We start from the raw sequence: 21,500 nt of genomic DNA on the forward strand, positions 1-21,500 counted from the left end.
TCAATGTCTAGATCGATATAAACAACATTAATGGTTTTTTTTTTCTCAATTCCTTCTGGAGATAAAGCCTTGCAAGAGTAGAATTATTTGAGAGGGAAAGAAAAAAATAAGCCGTTAAACTAAAATATTTTGCTTTAGTAAGTCAAAGGCATAGAATCAGTTATAAGTTAAGGCTGTAGGCTGAGGTAGCCAATTCTGCTTGTGCTTTTATGTTGTCAGATTCCATTTCAATGGAAGAATCTGAAGCTTCAGATTATAAATGAGCAGAATTATGGGCTGTTCCAAGCTTCTAGATAGACAATATTCTTGCAAAATTACATAACTGGTGGAGGAGGGGAGAAAAAAATGTCAAGGGAATTATAAAGGCGAGTGTCCCACAGCTCTAGAACAATGGACCACCTCAAAGAATGTATTCCACAGGGAGTTCCCTTTGTGGCTCAGCAGTAACAAACCAAGCAGTATCCATGAGGTTGCAGGTTCGATCCCTGACCTTGCTCAGTGGGTTAAGGATCCAGCGTTGCCATGAGCTGTGGTGTAAGTCGCAGACGCGGCTCGGATCTGGCGTTGTTGTGGCTGTGGGCTAGGCTGGCAGCGGTAGCTCTGATTCACCCCCTAGCCTGGGAACCTCCACATGCCACGGGTGTGGCCCTAAAAAGACCAAAAACAAAATGTATTTCACAATGTGAGTAAAGGAAAGTAACAAATGCCCGGCTGGGGCTCAAATGAAAGAAGAAAAGCAAAAAGCCCTTCTTTCAGTGCCTGGGGTGGGGGGGCAGATATATATAAAATGCAGACCTCCAAGGACACAAGAACTGGAGTATGGGTACAGGCATACATAATTTCCATAGCCATAAAAATCTAAAATGTTAGAAAATAATAAGAAAGGGAACATAAATCTAGAGCCGAAATAGCTGGATACAGCGTGCAACAGAGAGGAAGCAGAAGGTGGCCTTGGCACGGCTGGCACACGAGGATGAGAAGGCTGAGATGAAGCAGGGGCATCCAGGTCACGCAAACATCGAACCTGAGCAACATCAAGGCTAAAGGTCAAACACCCAATAAAGAACCAGTGACAACACAGGAGGCACTGTGGGGACCATTCTCAAGCATTCTAATGGCAATTAAGGACAGCAGTCCCATGCTAAGGATGAGCAAGAGAACACTCAGCTGAGCACAATACAAGGAAAGTTCTTGGAAGATCCCGCAAATATGCTGCTTACTAATACGTGGGATAAAAAGAGATTTAAGCAAGCTTTCAGCAGAAACCAAAATTTGTGATGAAGCAGAACATTAAAGAAAAACGCGTGAAGTTTCTCCTGCTGTCCTGTCCCTCGTTTGGTTAACATGTTTCTAAAAGAGTCATTGCCTCTTCTGGTAGATCGTCTACCAACAGCAAAAAGAAACAGCGTCAGAAAACAACTCCAAATCCCCACGCAAACATAGCTTCGAGGACGGGTGGTTAGCTGTGTCACTTGAGGTCTCTTGCTGGCTGATAAATTAAGAGAAATACTTCTTTTCTTTCATATGAGCAGTCTCATGCAGGCACGGTAGGGTCCTGCTCTTAAAAGTGGGTGGGTGCCCTTTGATTTCTTTCTAAACAAGCCTGAGAAATGCTCTGATTCAACAAACATGAGTCTTTGTTTCAGGTGATTGTTTTCAGGGTCATTACTCATGTCTGGAAGAATCACCCCAGATTGCCATGGATAGTTCAGATCTGAATCATACAAAATTTCTAATCTCCTTTTTTAGTCTTCAAAACCTTCTTTTCCACAGTCATCATGTCATGATCCTAAGGATTAATTTTTAAAAGGATCTACCTACATCCTCAGGTCTATCCTTTCAAGCAAATTTATTTATTTTTTTATTTGTCTTTTTTTTTTAGAGCCCCACCCATGGCATATGGAGGTTCCCAGGCTAGGGGTCCAATTGGAGCTATAGCCACCAGCCTATGCCAGAGCCACAGCAACACGGGATCTGAGCTGCATATGTGACCTACACCACAGCTCACCAAAACTCAGGATCCTTAACCCACTGAGCAAAGCCGGGGATCAAACCCAAGTCCTCATGGATGCTATTCAGGTTGTTAACCACTGAGCCACTGTGGGAACTCCTCAAGCAAATTTAGATTTGCAAAATATTTTTTTGGCCCAAACTTTCGTGGCTCTTACTCCTTCCTGGCAGCTTTCTTTCTGTGAGAGTGCTGTTTACTACAAATCTGCCAAAAGTCAGAGTTCCCCCATAGCTCTGTGAGTTTAGGAGCCGGTGTTATCACTGCAGTGGCTCGGGTCACTGCTGTGGCACAGGTTCAGTCCCTGGTCTCGGGCGGGGGAACTTCCACATGCCTCAGTCACAGTCAAAGAAAAAAAAAAAAAAGCCAAAAGTCATCCAATAATATCCTCCATGGACGTGAGATCAATCTGATTTTAAAAGCTTTTTACTTATTTTAGGCGGATAATTTGCAAGTTTTCAGTATGATCTGAATTATTCCTTTGGACTTGTCTGGGAATATTTCAAATTCTTGTTTGCCCTTTCTTTAAGGAGCAAAACCACTTCAGGATTCAGAAATCCAGAAAGGTAAAAGGTGGGGCGGACCATCCGCTGTCTACAAGCACGCTCCGTGAGGACAAGAAACTTCCCTGCATTTCTCAGGACTCCGGGAAAAGCCCCGGCCTCCTGAGATGCTCCACATACCATGTTAATTACATCTGCAGCTATTTGCCTGGTTAATTGCTTTCCTGAAAGGACGATAAAGTGCCTCTTATCTCAGGGAGAGGGTCAAAGCGCTCCAGCTGGGCCTCGGTCTCTAGGTTAAGCCCCAAGGTGCCCAAAGACTCCAGCACCGTCTCCCTAGGTATTTCCTTCGAAAGGGGTGACATTCTGGAACTGGCAGGCTGTATTAGACAGTAAAAGCAGAGACGTGAGGGCTGTCTAGCTCCTGGAGAAACTATTTACAAGCCAAAGCGCTGGACTTAGGTTTCAGGCCCATTTAAGTTTTAGGGAGGGAGGGGGACAGTTACCGCTTATGCTCCACTCCCCTCCCCCACCCCTTTTTTTTTAAGCAAAGAAACATCGTTTTCCCTTGTGTCTCACCTGTGGGATGTCCAGTGACTTGCACAGGACAACTGATCCCCAGCCGGAGGTGAGGCCTGGAGGAAAGGGGGGGCAATGCACTTATTGTTTAGTTTCAGGTAATTGACAAGAAATCTGGCTCTGACCCACAGCACCTCATATGCGCATTCAGAAGAAAATGAGTAACATCGACTATTAGAAACCCAGCAAGCACTGGCAAATGGTTACCAAACTGGGACGGGTCCTTTCCCTCCTCCTCCACCAGTCCTGACCTGCGCTGGAGAAGGGAGGGACTGAGATACCCAATCAAGAGCCCAGCCCTGCCTTTCCAAGCTGGGAGCTGCCAGACAGACGCCTCAGGGCCAAGGTCAGCAGCAGAGGCCATGGCCCTTGCTGCATAGTTCGGGCCATGTAGGTGTCTGCCAAGTGGAGCTGGCAGATAAAATTCAAGACACCTAGGTAAATGTGAACTTTGGATAAACAAATAATTTTTTAGTATAAGTCTATCCCAAATATTGCATGGGCCACAATTACACTTAAAAAAAAAAAACAATAACCAACCAACCAACAAACAAAAAAACCCTCCTCCAGTCATTATTTAGCTGAAATTAATTTTTTTTTTTTTTTGTCTTTTTTAGGGCTGCCCTGCGGCATATGGAGGTTCCCAGGCTGGGGGTCCAATCGGAGCTACAGCTGCCAGCCTACTCCACAGCAACAGCAATGCCAGATCCAAGCCACATCTGCGACCTACCCCACAGCTCACAGCAACACTGAATCCTTAACCCACTGAGCAAGGCTAGGGATCGAACCTGCAACTTCATGGTTCCTAGGTGGATTCATTTCTGCTGCGCCACGATGGGAACTCCTGAAATTAAAACTTAATGGAGCACCTGTAATTTCATGTGCACTCTATGATGGCAACACCTCATACCCACTGAAAGGATAAAATAAGGATTTCACTGGTGGCCTAGCAGTTAAGGACTCTGGTGTGGCTGCTGCTGTGGCTTGGGCGTTGGGCTGAAGCCTGTAGCACAAGGCCCTGGGCTTGCTCAGTGTCAAGATTGAAGAGCCCAGAATCAGCAACAGAGACGTCAGTGGTTTAATGGATTGGGGGAGCTTACCTGTCTGAATCCAGGTCCCCACTGTGTGTGCAGCGGCGGGTGGGCAGGACATGGCAGCAGTCTTCACAGGGGATGGGCAGGGGAGGGAATTGCCACTTATAGGGGGAATTAAGTCTGATTGGCTCATGAGTTACCAGGGAAACCAGCAAGGAACACTCCCCTGCCCCTCCCCGACTCTTTGATAAACTCTAAGGAGCTGGGGCCCCTGGCAAGTAGGCAGGAAGGTCATTCCTGTGCCTGGGGTGTAGGCAACGCAGGCCCTGGTCGAGCAGGGGATGTTCAGAGACCAAGGGAACAGCTACCTTGAATGGTCTGACCATACACTCGGGTTACTGCTGTGGCTCGAGTTCGATCCCAGGCTTAGGAACGTCTACATGCCAAGGGCATAGCCAAAAAAAAAAAAGGATAAAATAAAAAAGCCACTCTCAGGTTCTTTCTGAAGGAATGTTAGAGGAGCCTGTGCTCAGATACGGAATCCAGGAAATGTTGACATCGGTAATGGATGTGTTATGGAGTGAACGTGTCCCCTCTAAGTTCATATGCTGAAGCCCTAACCTCCAGAGTGGCTGATTTGGAGATGACTTTCTCTAAGGAAATAATTAAGGTTCAATGAAGTCATAAGAGTGGTGCCCCGATACCAGAGGATTAGCGACCTTGTAAGAAGAGACCTCGCAGCGTGGGCTCCCTCTCCACACACACCAGAGAAAAGCCCTGTGTGGACACAGGGAGAAGGCGGCCTTCCGCCAGCCAGGCAGAGAGTCCTCACACAGGAACCAAACCCTGATCTCGGACTTCCAAACTCCAGAACTGTGAGAAAGCAAGTTTCTTGTTACGGCAGCCCTGCAGGCTAAGATAATACGGTTGCGATTAGCTTATGAGGCCTCCGCTAAATCTCCTTACAGCCTTGAAAGGATTGTTTTACTCTTCCCAGCTTAGAGACGGAACTCCTGAGGCCTGGAAAGTGACTAGAACAGTGCTTGGCACATAGAATTTTTTTAAATGTTCATCGAATGAATGAAAGCTACCCAGAGGAGGTCACACTGCAGGTTTGTGGCAGAGGTTGGATGGTGGCTTCAGGGGTCTTTTCTCTTGGCTGTTTCTGTCTCTCCCAGGGTGCTGACTCCCCGAGGGTGAATCTATTTTCAGATAGAAGGACAGGCTATATAATTTGTGGGGCCCAGTGAAAATAAAAATGTGAGAACCTTGTTTACAAATTATGAATTTTAAGATGGGGGAATTTCCATCCTGGCTCAGCAGAAATGAACCCAACTAGTATCCACGAGGACATGAGTTCAATCCCTGGCCTCACTCAGTGGGTTAAAGATCCGGGGTTGCTGTGGCTGTGGTGTAGGCCAGTGGCTATGGCTCTGACTCAACTCCCAGCCTGGGAACTTCCATATGCTGCGGGTGTGGTCCTAAAAAGGCCAAAAAAAAAAAAAAAAAAAAAAGAATTAAAATGGGAGTTCCTATTGGCTCAGCCGGTTAAGGACCCAGCATTGTCTCTGTGAAGATTGCAGTTTGATCCCTGGCCTCACTCAGTGAGTTAAGGATCCGGCGTTGCTGTAAGCTGTAGCGTAGGTTGCAGAGGCAGCTCCCATCCCATGTTGCTGTGGCTATGGTGTAGGCTGGCAATTTCAGCTCTGATTCAATTGCTAGCCCAGGAACTTCCATATGTTGCAAGTGCAGCTGTAAAAAGAAAAGAACTTAAAAATGGTGACAGGGCCACGTGTGATTTCACGTGTGTGACTTCATGAGTCACACACCCATCAAGCCTGCCCTGGGCCTAGCCCCGATGGATTGACTGCCACAGGAGAGGAAGCCTTAGTTGGGTGTTTTAGGGTCTGTTTTTGTATGAAGTTGGATTAAAGACATCCATGGATGGTGGGGAGAGCTGTGATTTATGTTGTAATAATTCACATTGGTCCAGGCCTTTGTACAAACTCTCAGTTAAAGAGCAAAGAAAGAGGTGATCGCATTCCTTCTGTGTGTAAACCCCGGGCAGAGGCAGAGTTCAGAGAAGACAGAGTTCTGAGGGGGCTTCTGTTCTACTCCAACAGTGGCCGAGTAGGGGGTGGCATGCTGGCTTTATTCCACGTGCCCATTCAGACTGGCAATGCCAGTCTAGTGTTTGATCATCTCGATGGCCCTTTAATGGTGCAGTGTATTATCTCCATGAGGAACTTGGTCTCAGATGTCGAGGTTACCCATGGTAGACAGTCAAGCTGGGACTGGAAGCTAAGCCAATCCACAGCCACTCGGAAGTGGCGGCATTAGGACAAGTCTGATGAGGTTGGGGAAACTGTAGGCAGTGGGCTTGGAAAAGCCAGACACAAAAGAGCTGTTTTGTTTTTGTGTTTTGCTTTTTGGGGTCATACCTGTGGCATATGGAAGTTCCCAGTCTAGGGGTCCAATTGGAGCTGCAGCTGCCAGCCAATGCCACAGCCACACAGAATCTGAGCCACACCTGCAACCTACACCACAGTCCACAGCAACCTCAGATCCTTAACCCACTGAGCAAGGGCAGGGATCAAACCTGCATCCTCATGGATACTAGTCAGGTTCATAACCTGCTGAGCCACAACGGGAACTCCTAAAAGGTCTGTTTTTGAGGGACTTAGACTCCTAGGGGCAGGTTGCTAAGGAACGTTACAGGGCTAAGGTATCACTCCAGCAATAGGAATACAGGATGGATTCTGGCCCCAAGGATGTCAATAGGAGACCAGCTAGTGAGCCTGAGCCAGAAAATAAAACTCTGTTTTTCTCACAAAAGGGTCTGTTATGCTTGGTCAGTTTTTGAAATGAAGCCACAAGCCAGGAATCTTTGTCTAAATACTTTTAATTAAAATGCATTATATGAGGATGAAAGCCAGAGTGCACACAGAGTATTGATGTTTACTAAGAAAACAGATGAAAATATTCCAGGTAGCTGAATACATTTGGATAATGAAATGTAAAACAGCTTCTTGCTTTTAATTTTATTGAAAATATTTATGTAGTTAAAAAAATAACTTGCTGTTCATTTTCTACCCCAATGCAGGACGTGTTGAGACATTTTTAATTAGCAGAGATTCAACATATACAAACAAAAGTCCTGTTTCAGCTGCAGAATGGTAATATGCCTGACCTGTACCATCCATATCTTGGCCATCAACCAGTTCCATTCCATTTGGAGAATAGTGTCAGCCTCACATTCAATTTCTCTAGTACCTAAAGTTTGTGGAGTGTCCAGTTTTATGAGATTTCTCAGGGAAATGAAGACACTGATCATCTCATTTCAAAATCAATTTTCTTTCTAGGGCAGTTCTTGGGAACTTCAAGAATCTCTCACTTCATATAATAAGCAGTACACATTCAAGGGCTGACATCTAAAAGAATACGTATATTCATGTAAAAAAGATTTCTTACTAAGTAGGAGCTCACAGTGAAATTGTCCTTGAAACATTCTGCCATCCACTGAAGGGCAATATGTTTTCCTTTTTGATACATCTAAAATACTTGCTAGAGATGGAAGCATATTCTATGCTTGGATCATAGAATATACACTGCAAATATGACACTGAGGAATGGGGAAAAAAATTAGCCCAAACCTCCAGACTTCTATTTAAAAACTGTGTTTACCAGTGAAATTATGTCTGTACAATATATATTTTTTTTTTGTCGTCTTTTCTAGGGCCGCACCCACAGCATGTGGAGGTTCCCGGGCTAAGGGTCAAATCGGAGCTGTAGCTGCCATCCTACGCCAGAGCCACAGCAGCACGGGATCTGAGCCACATCTGCAACCTACACCACAGCTCACGGCGATACAGATCCTTAACCCACTGAGCGAGGCCAGGGATAGAACCCGCATCCTCATGGTTCCTAGTTGGATTCATTAATCACTGAGCCACGACAGGAACTCCTATATAGTATTTTTTAGCTGCAGCATTAACAGCATAACATTGGAAATAGTACCACTGTCTATCAATGGGAGAATGGTTAAATGTTATGATATGTCCATACAATGGACTAGACTGCAGTCATGAAAAAATAAGCTTGCCCTTTATGTGCTGATAGGAAACAATCTCCCAAATAAATCAAGTGAAAAATAACAGCAGCTCTAATATGTTGCCATTGGTGAAAAGGAAGGAAGGAAGGGGGGGGAGGAAGGAAACAAAAATAAATTTACATATTTCCTTATGGGAGCTTAAAAATGTCTCTGAAAGAATAAACAAGAAACTGATAACCATGGTTGCTTCCAGGAAGAGAACCAGGAAGGTTGGGCATCTGGAGTAAGAAGGAGAATATTTCTTTCTTTTTTTTTTTTTTTTTTTTTTTTTGACTGCACCTGCAGCATGTGGAAGTTCCTGGGCCAAGGATGGAACGGGCACGGGCATCACAGTTGCGACCCGCACCACAGCTGTGGCAACACTGGGTCCTTAACCTGCTGTGCCACAAGGTAACTTCTGGGCGAAGTTTTAGTAGATGTTCTTTTGTACACATGTAAATATGTTATTATCTTTACAAAGAATGAAAACTTCTTCAAAGGGTAAAATAATAACACTGCTCGCCACTATATTCAATATGATCACATGACATGTCATAGACTAGATGAATCTGTTTGCTACCCTGGGATTTGGAAATGCTTAGACCAGCCTGGAAATTCCCATTTGGTTACTTTTTTCCATGGGAGAAATGAAGGTGCTGCTTTTAGTTGGATGGGAAAAAAAAAAACAAAGAAACAAAAAAACAAAAAACCATTCCTTTACTGACCTTCAAAGTCCCCTTTAGCAGTTGACCATGTTCCCATAATTTTGTATAAAATGGACAGGACCTATTGGAATGCCAGATCTTTTGTGTTCATTGTTGCTGATGGAAACAAATGGTCCAATACAGCTTTTTGTTTTTAATCACCTGCTCCCCCAAGAGCCATTCTGTGTGCAAATACAATCCTCTCAATAAATATTCATTTGATGGAGTGATTCTTTTCCTTTTTTTTAAACCATAAAAGCAAAATGACTGGAGTTCCCATTGTAGCTCATCCGGTTACAAACCCAGCTAGCATCCATGAGGACACTGGGTTCAATCCCTGGCCTCACTCAGTGGGTTAAGGATCTGGCATTGCTGTGAGCTGTGGTGTAGGTTGCAAACACAACTCAGATCTGGTGTTGCTGTGGCTGTGGTGTAGGCCGGCAGCTGCAGCTCCAGTTCACCCCCTAGCCTGGGCACTTCCATATGCTGCAGGTGCAGCCCTAAAAAAAGCAAAATAAAAATAAAAGCAATATGACAATCTAAAGAAACCTCAGAAACTTCAGTGGTATTAGCCATGAGATTCCATCTTCCAGGCTTAATGGAAGTTGCTGCTATCATTTCTACAGCAAGGGTGTCAAAAGCAAGTAATAGATTAACCCCTGCTGAGGAGGACTGGGTAACTGGCAAGGGGGCTGCTGGCCAGTAAGCCATTTCCACCGGATCTGTTCTGGGATAACAGCATCTCTGGGAACGGAATATAGTCTGGGGGAGACAAGCGCTAACTATCCTAAGAAGCATCACAGTCCTAATGTGACTGCCCAGCAAAGAGAAGCAGCATGGGTCAGAGGTGCCATCGCTCCCACTTAGTCAAAGGAACAGCATAAGTGCCCTCCCTTCTGCCAGAAATGTTTTGCAGTCTTGTAACGTGGGAGACAAATTGCTGAGGGCAAAACCCAAACATCCAACAACGCCCGACTTCTCCAACAAGGCTCCCCATGTGTTGATGCCCCACGGAAAAGTGCTTAGTTCTTAAAAATGATAACAGTTGGAGTTCCTGTCATGGTGCTGCAGTTAATGAATCCGACCAAGAACCATGAGGTTGAGGGTTCCATCCCTGCCCTTGCTCAGTGGGTTAAGGATCTGGCGTTCACTTGAGCTGTGGTGTAGGTTGCAGACGAGGCACGGATCCCGCGTTGCTGTGGCTCTGGTGTAGGCTGGTGGCTACAGCTCCGATTAGATCCCTAGCCTGGGAACCTCCATGTGCCACGGGAGCGGCCCAAGAAATAGCAAAAAGACCAAAAAAAAAAAAAAAGAAAAAAAAGAAGATAACAGTTAGGGGGTGGTAGGATTCTCTAGCGACGGTGGGAACTCTGGGGCACAAACACTCTGAAGTTTGTTCATTTCAAGACCAGCCGCGGGAGAAGCTGATGCCAGGGCAGGAGCACCGGTGGAGCCTTTAAGGGAGAACCACTGAGGCCACTACTGAGGACGAGGATCTTGGCTTCAGGGAGCAGAGCATGTGGTGACGCAGGTGGGGGGGGGCAAACTACAGGGGTGGGGGGTAGCTCGCTAGTGGCTGCCTCACTCTTCCTCTTTCTTCTCCTCCTCCTTCTCCTCGGGGATCTCCACCGACAGGATCTGCTCATCGGGATCCGGCCCCGGGCTCACGTGGATCCGCACCGAGTGCTCCTCCGGCCCGGCCGCGCCCTCCTTGTCTCCCTCCGGCCTCCCCTGGGAGGCGGGTGATGGAGAGCGCGGGGCAGGGGGCTCCGGGGGCGCAGGCTGCTCTGGGGCGGCCGAGCCCTCCTCTCTGGGCTGCTCTGGGGCAGCTGAGCCTCCCTCTCCGGCAGCATCTTCTAAGCTCTTGGCCTGAAATTCGGAAAGAGCGACTGGTGAGGCAGAGGGTGCTTGGAGGGGGGCTCGGACATTTCCTGGTTCCCCCCCTTCTTGGATCCCTGAAGAGGAAGAGAGCGCTCAGTGGTGAAGTCCCATAGCTGGAGGGTTGGGTGGAGCTGTATCAGGATTATTGGGTAGAAACAATATCTTAAGGAGAACCTGAAGGATTAAAGGTCTCGGTTGGATTTGGTGGAGGGTCTTTGGGATGTTTTAGGTCTCTGTAGAGTTGCCGGGCTAGAAGCCAGAGTGGAGCTGCTGGCTCAACAGAAGAGGTCCATCACTGGTCACTGAGCTATAGAGGGAGGAAAGACTATGACCAGGAGGGGGCGCCACCAAGGCCTCTGCAAAGCTCAGCCGCCACCCGTCCTGCCCGGTTACCAGGGCTGGGGCTCCCAGGTGCATGAGAAAAACTCTAAGCAAAGAAGGGAAAAGCTGATGAAGGCAGGAGCAGCTTTGGCCTGGCTCCTTTTCTGGAAGGACTCAAAGGTTGAGACCCCCAGTGGAAGAAGGGGCTGGGTACCACCGGCCTTAGGCTGAGCTGAGCCCCTGTGTTTGGGGACTTGGTGGGTACCTCCAGCTTCCAGCCTGCAGGGTTCCCATGGATGGGGTCCCTATGGATTTGATTAGGAACTGGATGAAAACCCAAGCCTTTGTGGATAGCTACCCACAGCCCCTCCTGCTCTGTCTGACTCCATCTCGGCCTGGGAGGAACCTGGGGAGGGAGCAGCCTCCAGGGGAGGAACCTGGATGGTCCCTGGAAAGTTTAAAGTGAGAGAAATCGGTGCACTTATGAGGAATAGTGACCCCTTGAAATCTGCTCAAATCAGAGGTGCTGAAGGAGGGCATTGGGACAGGGGGAGCCAAGATGCTCCTAGAACCCAAGGCAGCTCTGGGGACAGCTGCTCCCTCTGTCTCGGGGTTTCTACATGGTTTGTGCACCTGTCCCCTGCTCTCCTGTCCACTCTCAACTCTGACCACACACTTCCAGGGCAGGAGGTCCAGGTGGTGCCCATCATGGGATCTTCTGGAAGCATCCTGCTGTGAAGGGAGCCAGAAGGATCACAGGAAGGTTGGTCCAAGGCTTCGCCATGTTTCACATGCTTTTATAAAAGTATCCTGCTTCATCTCTGCCAACCCATGTGGCAGCCACGAGTAATCCGGCTCCCAGAAGGACCTGGAGGAGCTTCCCCCAGACACAGGGGCTGGTGGTGACAGAGCCAGGATTTGGACCTGGGTCTTTAGACGGCTGTTTAAGAATTCCTGCACGCTGCCTTTCTGCCCAGGTTGTTCTAAAACTGCCTTTGATGAGAACACACATGCAGATGTAATTCAGGTCTCCAAGCCACTTAGAAGCAGCAAGCCCCATTTCAGATGAAACCTTTCACTGTACTGAGAACACTCTTGCTGTTCAAGGCCACTCAGCCCCGCACACCGGCCAGCACTAAAGAGCCCAACTTGCCAGCTTGACCCTGCCCTTGGCAGTTGGTGAACCAATCACATCTGTCCTTAATCTGGGGCCACTGGTGGCTGTATCTGAAAAATGTCTTGGAACCCCAGGTGACTAGTGTCACTCTCCAGATTCCTTCTGCCAAATGACCTCTGGATTCGTCTCCTAGACTCTAACCCCAGCCTGGAATTTTTTTTTTTTTTTTTTTTTTTTTTTTTTTTGCTTTTTAGGGCTGCACCCGCAGCACATAGAAGTTCCCAGCTAGGGGCCACATTGGAACTGTAGCTGCCAATTGCCACAGCCACAGCAAAACGGGATCTGGGTCATATCTGTGACCTATACCACAACTCACGGCAACACTGGGTCCTTAACCCACTGAGCGAGGCCAGGGATCAAACCTGCATCCTCATGGATACTAGTTGGGTTCATTACTGCTGAGCCACAACGGGAATTCCCCCAGCATGGACTGAGACCGAGTCCACGGGGCTCCTTTGAATTCTGTCATGCCAACCACCAGCCCCTCTCTGCCACTGAGATCCTGCCTCACCCCACCCTCCTTTCCCAGCAGCCTCCCTAAAGGACAGTCATGAGCAGTCATAATTAGTGCAATCATTCTAATTGGCATTCTTGGCATTAGTCACAGAAAAACATCCCAGAACTAATTTTAAAATTCCCTTTAGATTTTATGGAGGCGGGGACTATTGGCACTGTGCCTGTTGCCTTGGTTTTTCAAACCTTTTAAATTGTCACAGACACAACATTGAGTATGACAACATCACTGTCATCTCCAGACAGACAGTCCCTGCCCACACCCAGGACTCCTACCTCTGTAGCAGCACCCTATGGGGGAGCAACCCCAACCCTCGGTCCAGCCAGCGCCCCCTCCCCCCTCCAGAGTGCCACATTAAGTGGCTGCAGTACTGACATATGACCTGATTCTGTCCAATGACTGTGAGTGCTGGGACTTTTTGCTGGAACTACTGGGAAAAAAGAACTTTCTTTCTGTCTGTCTGTCTGTCTGTCTGTCCGTCTCTCTCTCTCTCTCTTTTCTTTCTTTCTCTCCTTCTTTCTTCCACCTGGGGCATACAGAGCTCCTGGACCAGGGATCAGATCCAAGCCACAGCTGCAACCTAAGCCACAGCTGCGGCAGCACCAGAACCTTAACCCACTGTGCTGGGCCAGGGATTGAACCTGGCTCTCAGTGCTCACAAAACACCACTGATCCTGTTTTGCCACAGTGGGAACTCCAAGAAGAACTTTCATTTCTGTGGGAGTTGCTCAGCCAGGAGAATGTAATCTTGGGGGGGTGTCATCTTAAATTCTTGGGGGCCTGCCTGGGAGTGGAGCCATCCCCAGGGGAAGCAGAGATAACAGTATGCCAGAACCCATCTTGTTGGCATCATCTGAATTTTTAGATCCAGGCTTGCCTGAACTTTTCAATGACTTGTCCCAAGAAATTCCCAATTGTTTCAAGCTAATTTGAGCTGTCACTGTCACTTGCAATCCTGTTGCTTGCAACCAAATGAATCCTGACCATGCGAAGAAGGATGAGTATTCCCTAAAATTGAATGTGGGGACCCCTAGGCCTTCTTGCGGGCCTGTGGTTGAAATAGACCTGGTAGCTGGGTCTGCAGCCGCATTACCTGTTCCAGCTGCTGCTGCTGTCTTGCAGCAGCCTCCAGCGCAGCCAGCTCCTTCAGTCGGGCCCTGAGGTGGGCAAGCTTGCCGCCTTTGGCCCCCTTGGCGCCGCCCAGCTTGCCTGCTGCGGCCAGGGCGGCGTTGAAGAGCTTGGGGGTGCCCGCCCGCGGAGGAAGGATGAGCACGCTCTTCTCCTTGGGCTTGTTGTTATTTCTCAGCATTCGCCTGCAAGAAAGCAAAGTCCAATGGTATCACCAGCGAGCTCTGGGAGAAAAGAAAGCCTCCTTTGCCAGAGCCCTTTCATGGAGTTGTGTGATGGTGGTCATTTTGGCTAACAGGTTTTTGGTTTTTGTTTTTGTCTCTTTAGGGTCGCACTTGCAGTATATGGAAGTTCCCAGGCTAAGGGTCGAATTGGAGCTACAGCTGCCGGCCTACACCACAGCCACAGCAACGCCGGATCCAAGCCATGTCTGGGACCTACACCACAGCTCACAGCAACACCAGATCCTTAACCCACTGAGCAGGGCCAGGGATCAAACCCACATCCTCATGGATACTAGTTGAGGTCGTTACTGCTGAGCCACGAAGGGAACTCCTTGACTAACAGTTCTTGAGCTCCTTTTCTGAGCCCAGGCATTAGATCTCACTGAACGATCAGAACAACCACAATGATGTGGGTTTTCACTGCCTTAAGTTACAGATGAGGCTCAGAGAGGTTGAGTGAATTTTCTGAGGTCACACAGGAAATGATGCAGGATGCTTTGATATATGGAATCAGAAATAGGATGCCCAGAAGACAAAGAGCCCAAGCTTTTGCTTCTCCTTTTGCTTCACTGTCATTTCACCATCGTCATCACCAGTGTCAACACTAAGTGTCTGTACAGGTCGGGCCCTGGGCTCAGTCGTTCACAGGCAGGCATTCTTTGGTGACCCCAGTGATCCCCCTTCCTGGTGTTCACACTTCTGTGCGACCCCCTCCCCTGAAGGTGGTGGGACATGTGACTTGCTTCCACCAATGGATGCCAGGGTGATCAAATGTCACTTTTGTGACTGTGTCCCATAGGAACGTGGCCTCTGTCTTGCAAGGAGACACTCTCCCTTGCTGGTTTTGATGAAGCAAGTGGCCACGTTGGGAGAGGCCTACATGGCAAGATTCTGAGGGCAGCCACTGGCCAAAGACTAGCTGGGAACAGAGGCCCCCAGTCCCAAAGCCCCAAGGAACTAAATTCCGCCAACAACCACGGGACCTCGCAGGCAGATTTTTCCCCAGTCGAGACTTGAAATGAGACCCAGCTCTGGCCACACCTTGATTACTGCCTTGTAGGGGACCCGCCTAAGCCGGCCCCAGACATCTGACCCATAGAAACTCTGAGATAATAAACATTTGTGGGGTTTTTTGTTTGTTTTTAGGGCCACACCCATGACATAAGGAGGTTCTCAGCCTAGGGGATGAATCAGAGGTGTAGCTGCCAGCCTACACCACAGCCATAGCCATGCCAGATCCAAGGTGCATCTGTGACCTACACCACAGTTCATGGCAATGCCAGATCCTTAACCCACTGGGTGAGGCCAGGGGTCAAACCTGAATCCTCTTGGAAAGTAGTCAAATTTGTTTCTGATGAGCCACGACAGGAACTCCAACATTTGTGGTTTTAATCTACTCAATCGGAGGTAACATTGTTATGCAGGATGTTGACAGATACCCACTCTGTCCTTCAGTGTCACGGTCATCCTAGCAGGTAGGTCCTATTATCCTCCCTCATTTCAAATGAGGGTGTGGAATTCCAGTGGGGCTGAGTAACTTTCCCGAGGCCACACAGCTAGGAAGTGGCAGAACTAGAATTCGACCCCACACCTTGGATCCCAGCACCCCAGGACTTAGCGATTACAAAGCAGTGTCATGGTCATTATATTCTTAGACGCTGACAATACTCTGACCTGGAAAGGGCTGGGATTATTGTCCCTGGAAGAGATGGGGAAACTGAGGCTCAGAGGGGAGGGGTTGTAGGAAGGGGTAAAGACAGAATCATAACCCAGATCTAAGTGCAATCTACCACCCTGCTTCTCTAAATGAGGAGAGAATTTTCCATCAAAGAGAGCCCCAGCCTTGTGTAAGGAATTGTTCACACAACAAACATGCCATGAGTGGTTTGGCACAGGAACAAATGAGTTTTGCCTGCAATCTAGCGGGTCTAGACTACTAATTGGCAAATTCATTCATCAGGGTTCAGGCAAAACTTGTTTGTTTAAAAATGAGGCCATTACCGGCTGCTTATCTAATCAGAGGCAATGGATTGAAATTGTGCATATTGATATTAACTGCCCAAGACTTGCATTTTCTAGCAGGGCCTCCCCCAGGAGACCCCAAACATGACAATTCATCCGAGGCCTTTTACAGGCCGGCACTGTCACCTGTGTTCTTTGAATCCATAATTCACAGCACGAGGTCAGCAAGGAAGCTCTGCGTGGTTACTCCAGTGACACGAAGGATCCTGGCTGATTGCTAATGGCTGTCTCTGTTTTGAAACACTGAGCTGGCTTGTGGGACAGTGCCCGATTAAGGACATTTATCCTCATTTTCAGTTGGCACGCGTCTCACTCTAATTACTGTGTAATTCACGCCGGAGAGCTGAGCATCTCAATGCTTTGGGGCCTCAGATCCCCCATCGGCAAAGTGGGGAGTTGGACAGAAGCCCACGTGTGGCTCTCCCCCAGTCTGACAGCCCTAGGCCCTATGGTTCTTGGCCCCACCTCTCCTCCGATGGGCAGAGCTCCTTTGGGACACCCCGCTTCTCCCTTCCAGCTTGTCTGTCCAGAGAGCCAGCCTCTCTGAAAACCTGAGCCACAGCCCCCTCTCCCCGCTCCGGCTGCCTCACGCCAGCATAAACGGGCATCCTGGCTGACTTGCCAAACCTATACCTAACCCAGCCAGAGGAATGGCAGGCGAGAATTCTATCACTGCACCACCCATGCCAGCCAGAGGAACAGGCTGGCAGCTCTGAGCGTGGCTTTTCTGAGCCGTGCTCCTCTGGCAGGGGGCGAGCGGGAGCGGGGGGAAGCTGGTACTCCGTCTCAGACATCAACAGTCAGTTCTCTTTATCTGTGGACATCAAGTTCTAGAAAGTCCTTGTAGACACTGAATGAGTGACTACTGAACCATCACTACCGGGGAAATCCAGGGTTCAGTGACCACGAGCCTCTCGACACAATATTTTCATCCGCTAATCACTACCTAACTTTGTCTTATGTGTGTTTCTGTTTAAAGACATCTTATGTAATATATATCATTGATTCATTTACAATGAACGCTTGGGGAGTTCCCATTGTGGTTCAGCGGGTTACAAACCCCACTAGAATCCATGAGGATGCGGGTGCCATCCCTGGCCTTGATCAGTAGATTAAGGATCCGGTGTTACCATGAGCTGGGGCGTTGGTCTTAGATGTGGCTCGGATCTAGTGTTGCAGTGGCTGTGGTATAGGCTGGCCTGGGAACCATAGGTGGGCCCGTAGCCTGGGAACTTCCATGTGCCATAGGTGCAGCCCTAAAAAGCAAAACAAAACAAAACAAAAAGACAAGGAACACTCGGCTAACTCAGGCCTGTATGTGGCAACACACATTTCAGCAATACATCTGGGGCCATTTTAACAGGAAAATCACCAAAAATGACAAAAATGTGAAAAATGTAGCACCTAGGGAGCCACAGAACGATAGTTGTTCGCAATATGAGGCGAAACAAGAGGGCAGAGCATCGCCCTCTTCGGCTTTAGCAGGAACGTGCCATTCGGGTGACTCAAATTTTTTGCCGCTATGTGCATGGCTGTGAATGTCCATGTAGGCCCTTGAGTCCTGATTTGGGGTTATAAAAAAATTTTCGCTATTTCAGTGAGTAGGTGAATTGCAAATATAGAATCCGTGAATAATGAGGATTGACCGTAGGTCCCTGTCCCTCAGGAGGATGGGGGGGTGGGCAGACTTTGTGGAGAAGCTCAGGTAGACGAGCTGTTCCAGGGACTTGAAGCTTCTCCAAGAGCAGCCAGGTAAGATGAGTTATGGGGCAGCTTCCTTCCCAGTGCCTTATATGTATTATGATCTAAGGCCAACACGGCATCCACTCACCTGGGAGCTGCCAAAGAGATCCCGTAAAAACCTGAGTCACCGTTAAGTCAGTCCTCAGTGTAAAACCTTGCATAGCTTCCATCTCTCTCGGAGCAAAAGCCAAAACCACTGCAAGAGCTCACCTACAAGGTCCTACCCAATCTCCCTCCCTCCAATTCTTCCATCCCACATCAAGTTCCTTTTCTTGCTGGTCTGCATGTAACACTGAGTCTGTGCCTCCCCAGGGCCCTTGCACATGCTGTTCCCTCTTTCTAGAATGCTTTTCCCTGCAGGCAGTTCCCCAGCTCACTCCCTCACTCTGTGCAGGTCTCAGCTAACGTGCCACCTCCTCAGAATGGCTTTTCCTGACCAACTTATCTTGCACAGCTCCCTCCATCACCTCTGTCTCCTCATGGGGCTTTATGCATCCTTCTGGCCTTTATCCCCAGCTGACACATCACAGACATCCACTTCTCTAGGGTTGGTCTCTCCGACTAGAATGCAAGCTTTGTTTGGTCCCTGCTGTGTCCCCAGGGCCCTGAGCTATATGCTTAATGAAGTATGGTGCTTCTGAACAGGTGCTAGTGAGTTTGTTCTCTTTATCACGACCACTCTCTGTGCAGTTTATTTACGGTGACTGAAGTGGAAAATGGGAATAGGTGATAAAAGGCAAGAGAGGAAATGCCAGAGAGGGGGACTAAAGAGGTTTTACCCCATGGGAAAATTATAGAGAGAATGTAATGGATAAAGAGGAACAAATATTAACATGTCCTGAGCTCTCCTGTGTGCCAGGCCCCCTGCTGGCAACACTGGCATCCACCCCTGATCGACGCTGCTTACTTTGTTGTCCTGCAACAGGGTAATTACCTTTATTTTACAGTAGAGACACTGAGCTGGAAAAGTAGGATAAATTTTCCAAGGTCACACAGCCAGGACTGCACATGGGCAGATTTGAGCCCTATCAGCCTCCCAAGCCTATTGTGCATTTCCTCCCACATCAAGCTGACTCTCTCACTCAATTAAAAACTCTGATCTTGGAGTTCCCTGGTAGCCTAGTGGTTAGGGACTCAGCACTGTCACTGCGGTGGCTCAAGTTATTGCTGTGGCTCAGGTTCAGTCTCTGGCCCAGGAACTTCTGCATGCTGTGGGCGCGGCCACAATTTTTTAAAAAAATGTTTTTAATTAAAATGAAACCTGATCTTGCAACATGGATGGAACTAGAGACTCTCATACTAAGTAAGTCAGAAAGAGAAAGACAAGTATCATATGATATCACTTATACCTGGAATCTAATATATGGCATAAATGAACCTTTCCACAGAAAAGAAATGCATGGACTTGGAGAACAGACTTGTGGTTGTAAGGGGGAGGGGGAGGGAATGGGATGGACAGGGAGTCTGGGGTTAAGAGATGCAAACTATTGTCTTTGGAATAGATAAGCAATGAAATCCTGCTGTATAACACAGGGAACTATATCTAGTCATTTGTGATGGAGCATGACGGAAGATAATGTGAGAAAAAGAATATATGTATGTATGTATGTATGACACGGTCACGTTGCTGTACAGTAGAAAATTGACAGAACACTGTAAACCAACTATAATGGGGAAAAAAATCATTAAAAAAAAACCAAATAAACCTGATCTTAAGGGTTTGAAAGCAAAAACCTGCTTTTCTTAAAAAAAAAAAAAAAAAAAAAAAAAAGACCGGAGTTCCCGTCGTGGCGCAGTGGTTAACGAATCCGACTAGGAACCATGAGGTTGAGGGTTCGGTCCCTGCACTTGCTCAGTGGGTTAACAATCCGGCGTTGCCGTGAGCTGTGGTGTAGGTTGCAGACGCGGCTCGGATCTCGCGTTGCTGTGGCTCTGGCGTAGGCCAGAGACTACAGCTCCGATTGGACCCCTAGCCTGGGAACCTCCATATGCCACGGGAGTGGCCCAAGAAATAGCAAAAAGACAAAAAAAAAAAAGACCCACTCCCTAGCAATACAAAATACAGATGCACGAGATTATTCATTATAGCACTATTTATAACTGCAATTTTTTTTTCTCTGCTTTTTAGGGCTGCACCCGTGGCATATGGAGGTTCCCAGGCTAGGGGTCGAATCGGAGCTACAGCTGCCGGCTTACATACACCACAGCCACAGCAACACCAGATCCGAGCCGCGTCTTCGACCTACACCACAGCTCGCAGCAACACCCGATCCTTAACCCACTGAGCAAAGCCAGGGATCGAACCTGCAACCTTATGGTTCCCGGTCGGATTCACTTCCACTGCACCATGACGGGAACTCCTATAATTGCAAAATATTGGAAGTAACCTAATGCCATTCATAGGAATGCTTGGCAGTTGTCAAAAGGAATGAGGAGACTGTCTGGACTGATAAAGAATGTGTTTCAGGATTTATCGTCATGTGAAAAAAAATCAAGCGCAAAAGCAGCCTACCTTTTGTGTAAGACAGAAAGGGAAATAACATATTCACAAATCTGCCTATTTTTGCAAAAGCAAACACGAGAGAACAAAGTAGAAATTAATGGGATTGGACTCCTATGGGGGTGGGTGGCAACAGGTGGGGGAGTTGGGGTGCTTCTCGGAAGGACCTGTTTTGTAGCTTTGTGCCATGTTGATGTTCTACATACTCAAAACCCCCAAAATCAGTAAGGATCAGACCGGGGGAACCCTAAAATGGAATGCAAACCGAAACCCATGACCCCAGCTGTATTTCAAATAAACAGATCCACCCCAGTAAAGGGAGGAAAAGAGAGAACCAATCCAGATAACTTTGAACACAACACCTACATCGTAAGTACGCAGGGTAACGACAGAAAGAGCTGCTCTCTGCTGAGAAGGTTTCCTTCCTTCTTCCCTCCCTCCCTTTTTCTTCTTCTTTTCCTTCTCCTTCATTTTTTCTTTTTAGGGCCATACCCATGGCATATGGAAGTTCCCAGGCTAGGGGTCTAATTGGAGTTGCAGCCACCAGCCTACGCTACAGTCACAGCAACGCCAGATCCGAGCCACATCTCCGACCTACACCACAGATCCTGCCAATGCCAGGTCCTTAATCCACTGAGCAAGACCAGGGATCACACCCCCATCCTCATGGATCCCAGTCGGGTTCTTAATCTGCTGAGCCACAAAGGGAAATCCAGGAGCCTTTCTGCTTTCCAGTAGCATGGGGTAGGAATCCCGGTGCTACCTTCTCTCCATGGTAGGACTGAGCACATGAATAAATGTAATGAGGATAAAGGGAGTCAAATTTTTTAGTGTTGGAAAAGGAATTTACAAATATGGAAAGAGATTAGAATGAACTCTGTGATGCTGGATCAAAACTATTAGATAGGCATTCTCTTCGTGGCTCAGGGGTTAACGAGCCCAATTAGGATCCATGAGGATGTGGTTTCAATCCCTGGCCTCGCTCAGTGGGTTAAGGATCCGGTGTTGCTGTGAGCTGTGGTGTAGGTTGCAATTCGGATTCAACCCCTAGCCTGGGAACTTCCATATGCCA

The 21,500-nt window shown here is 48.0% G+C and overlaps 1 protein-coding gene across 10 annotated transcripts in view; it reads right to left on the reverse strand.

Moving 5' to 3' along the window:
• Positions 1 to 7,010: 7,010 nt before the first annotated feature.
• CNGB1 (cyclic nucleotide gated channel subunit beta 1) overlaps positions 7,011 to 21,500 on the reverse strand; it is a 139,955-nt gene continuing 125,465 nt past the window's right edge. For 2 of the 10 annotated variants that reach the window (XM_084959762.1, XM_084959763.1), the window contains 3 exons: positions 13,905 to 14,124; positions 9,323 to 10,787; positions 7,011 to 7,981 (listed from right to left, as the gene is read on the reverse strand). In XM_084959762.1, the coding sequence (XP_084815888.1) occupies positions 10,500 to 10,787; positions 13,905 to 14,124 (508 nt within the window). In that variant the 3' untranslated portion in view covers positions 7,011 to 7,981; positions 9,323 to 10,499. Of the gene's footprint in view, positions 8,009 to 9,322; positions 10,788 to 13,904; positions 14,125 to 21,500 lie in introns of those variants that run through there. The other 8 variants (XM_084959766.1, XM_084959771.1, XM_084959770.1 and 5 more) reach the window with 8 other exon arrangements.

Source organism: Sus scrofa, chromosome 6 (assembly GCF_054392235.1).
Source record: "Sus scrofa isolate SSC_HxYL_T2T_F1_AM1 chromosome 6, Sscrofa_HxYL_maternal_Yorkshire_Landrace_v2.0, whole genome shotgun sequence".
Taxonomy (NCBI): domain Eukaryota; kingdom Metazoa; phylum Chordata; class Mammalia; order Artiodactyla; family Suidae; genus Sus; species Sus scrofa.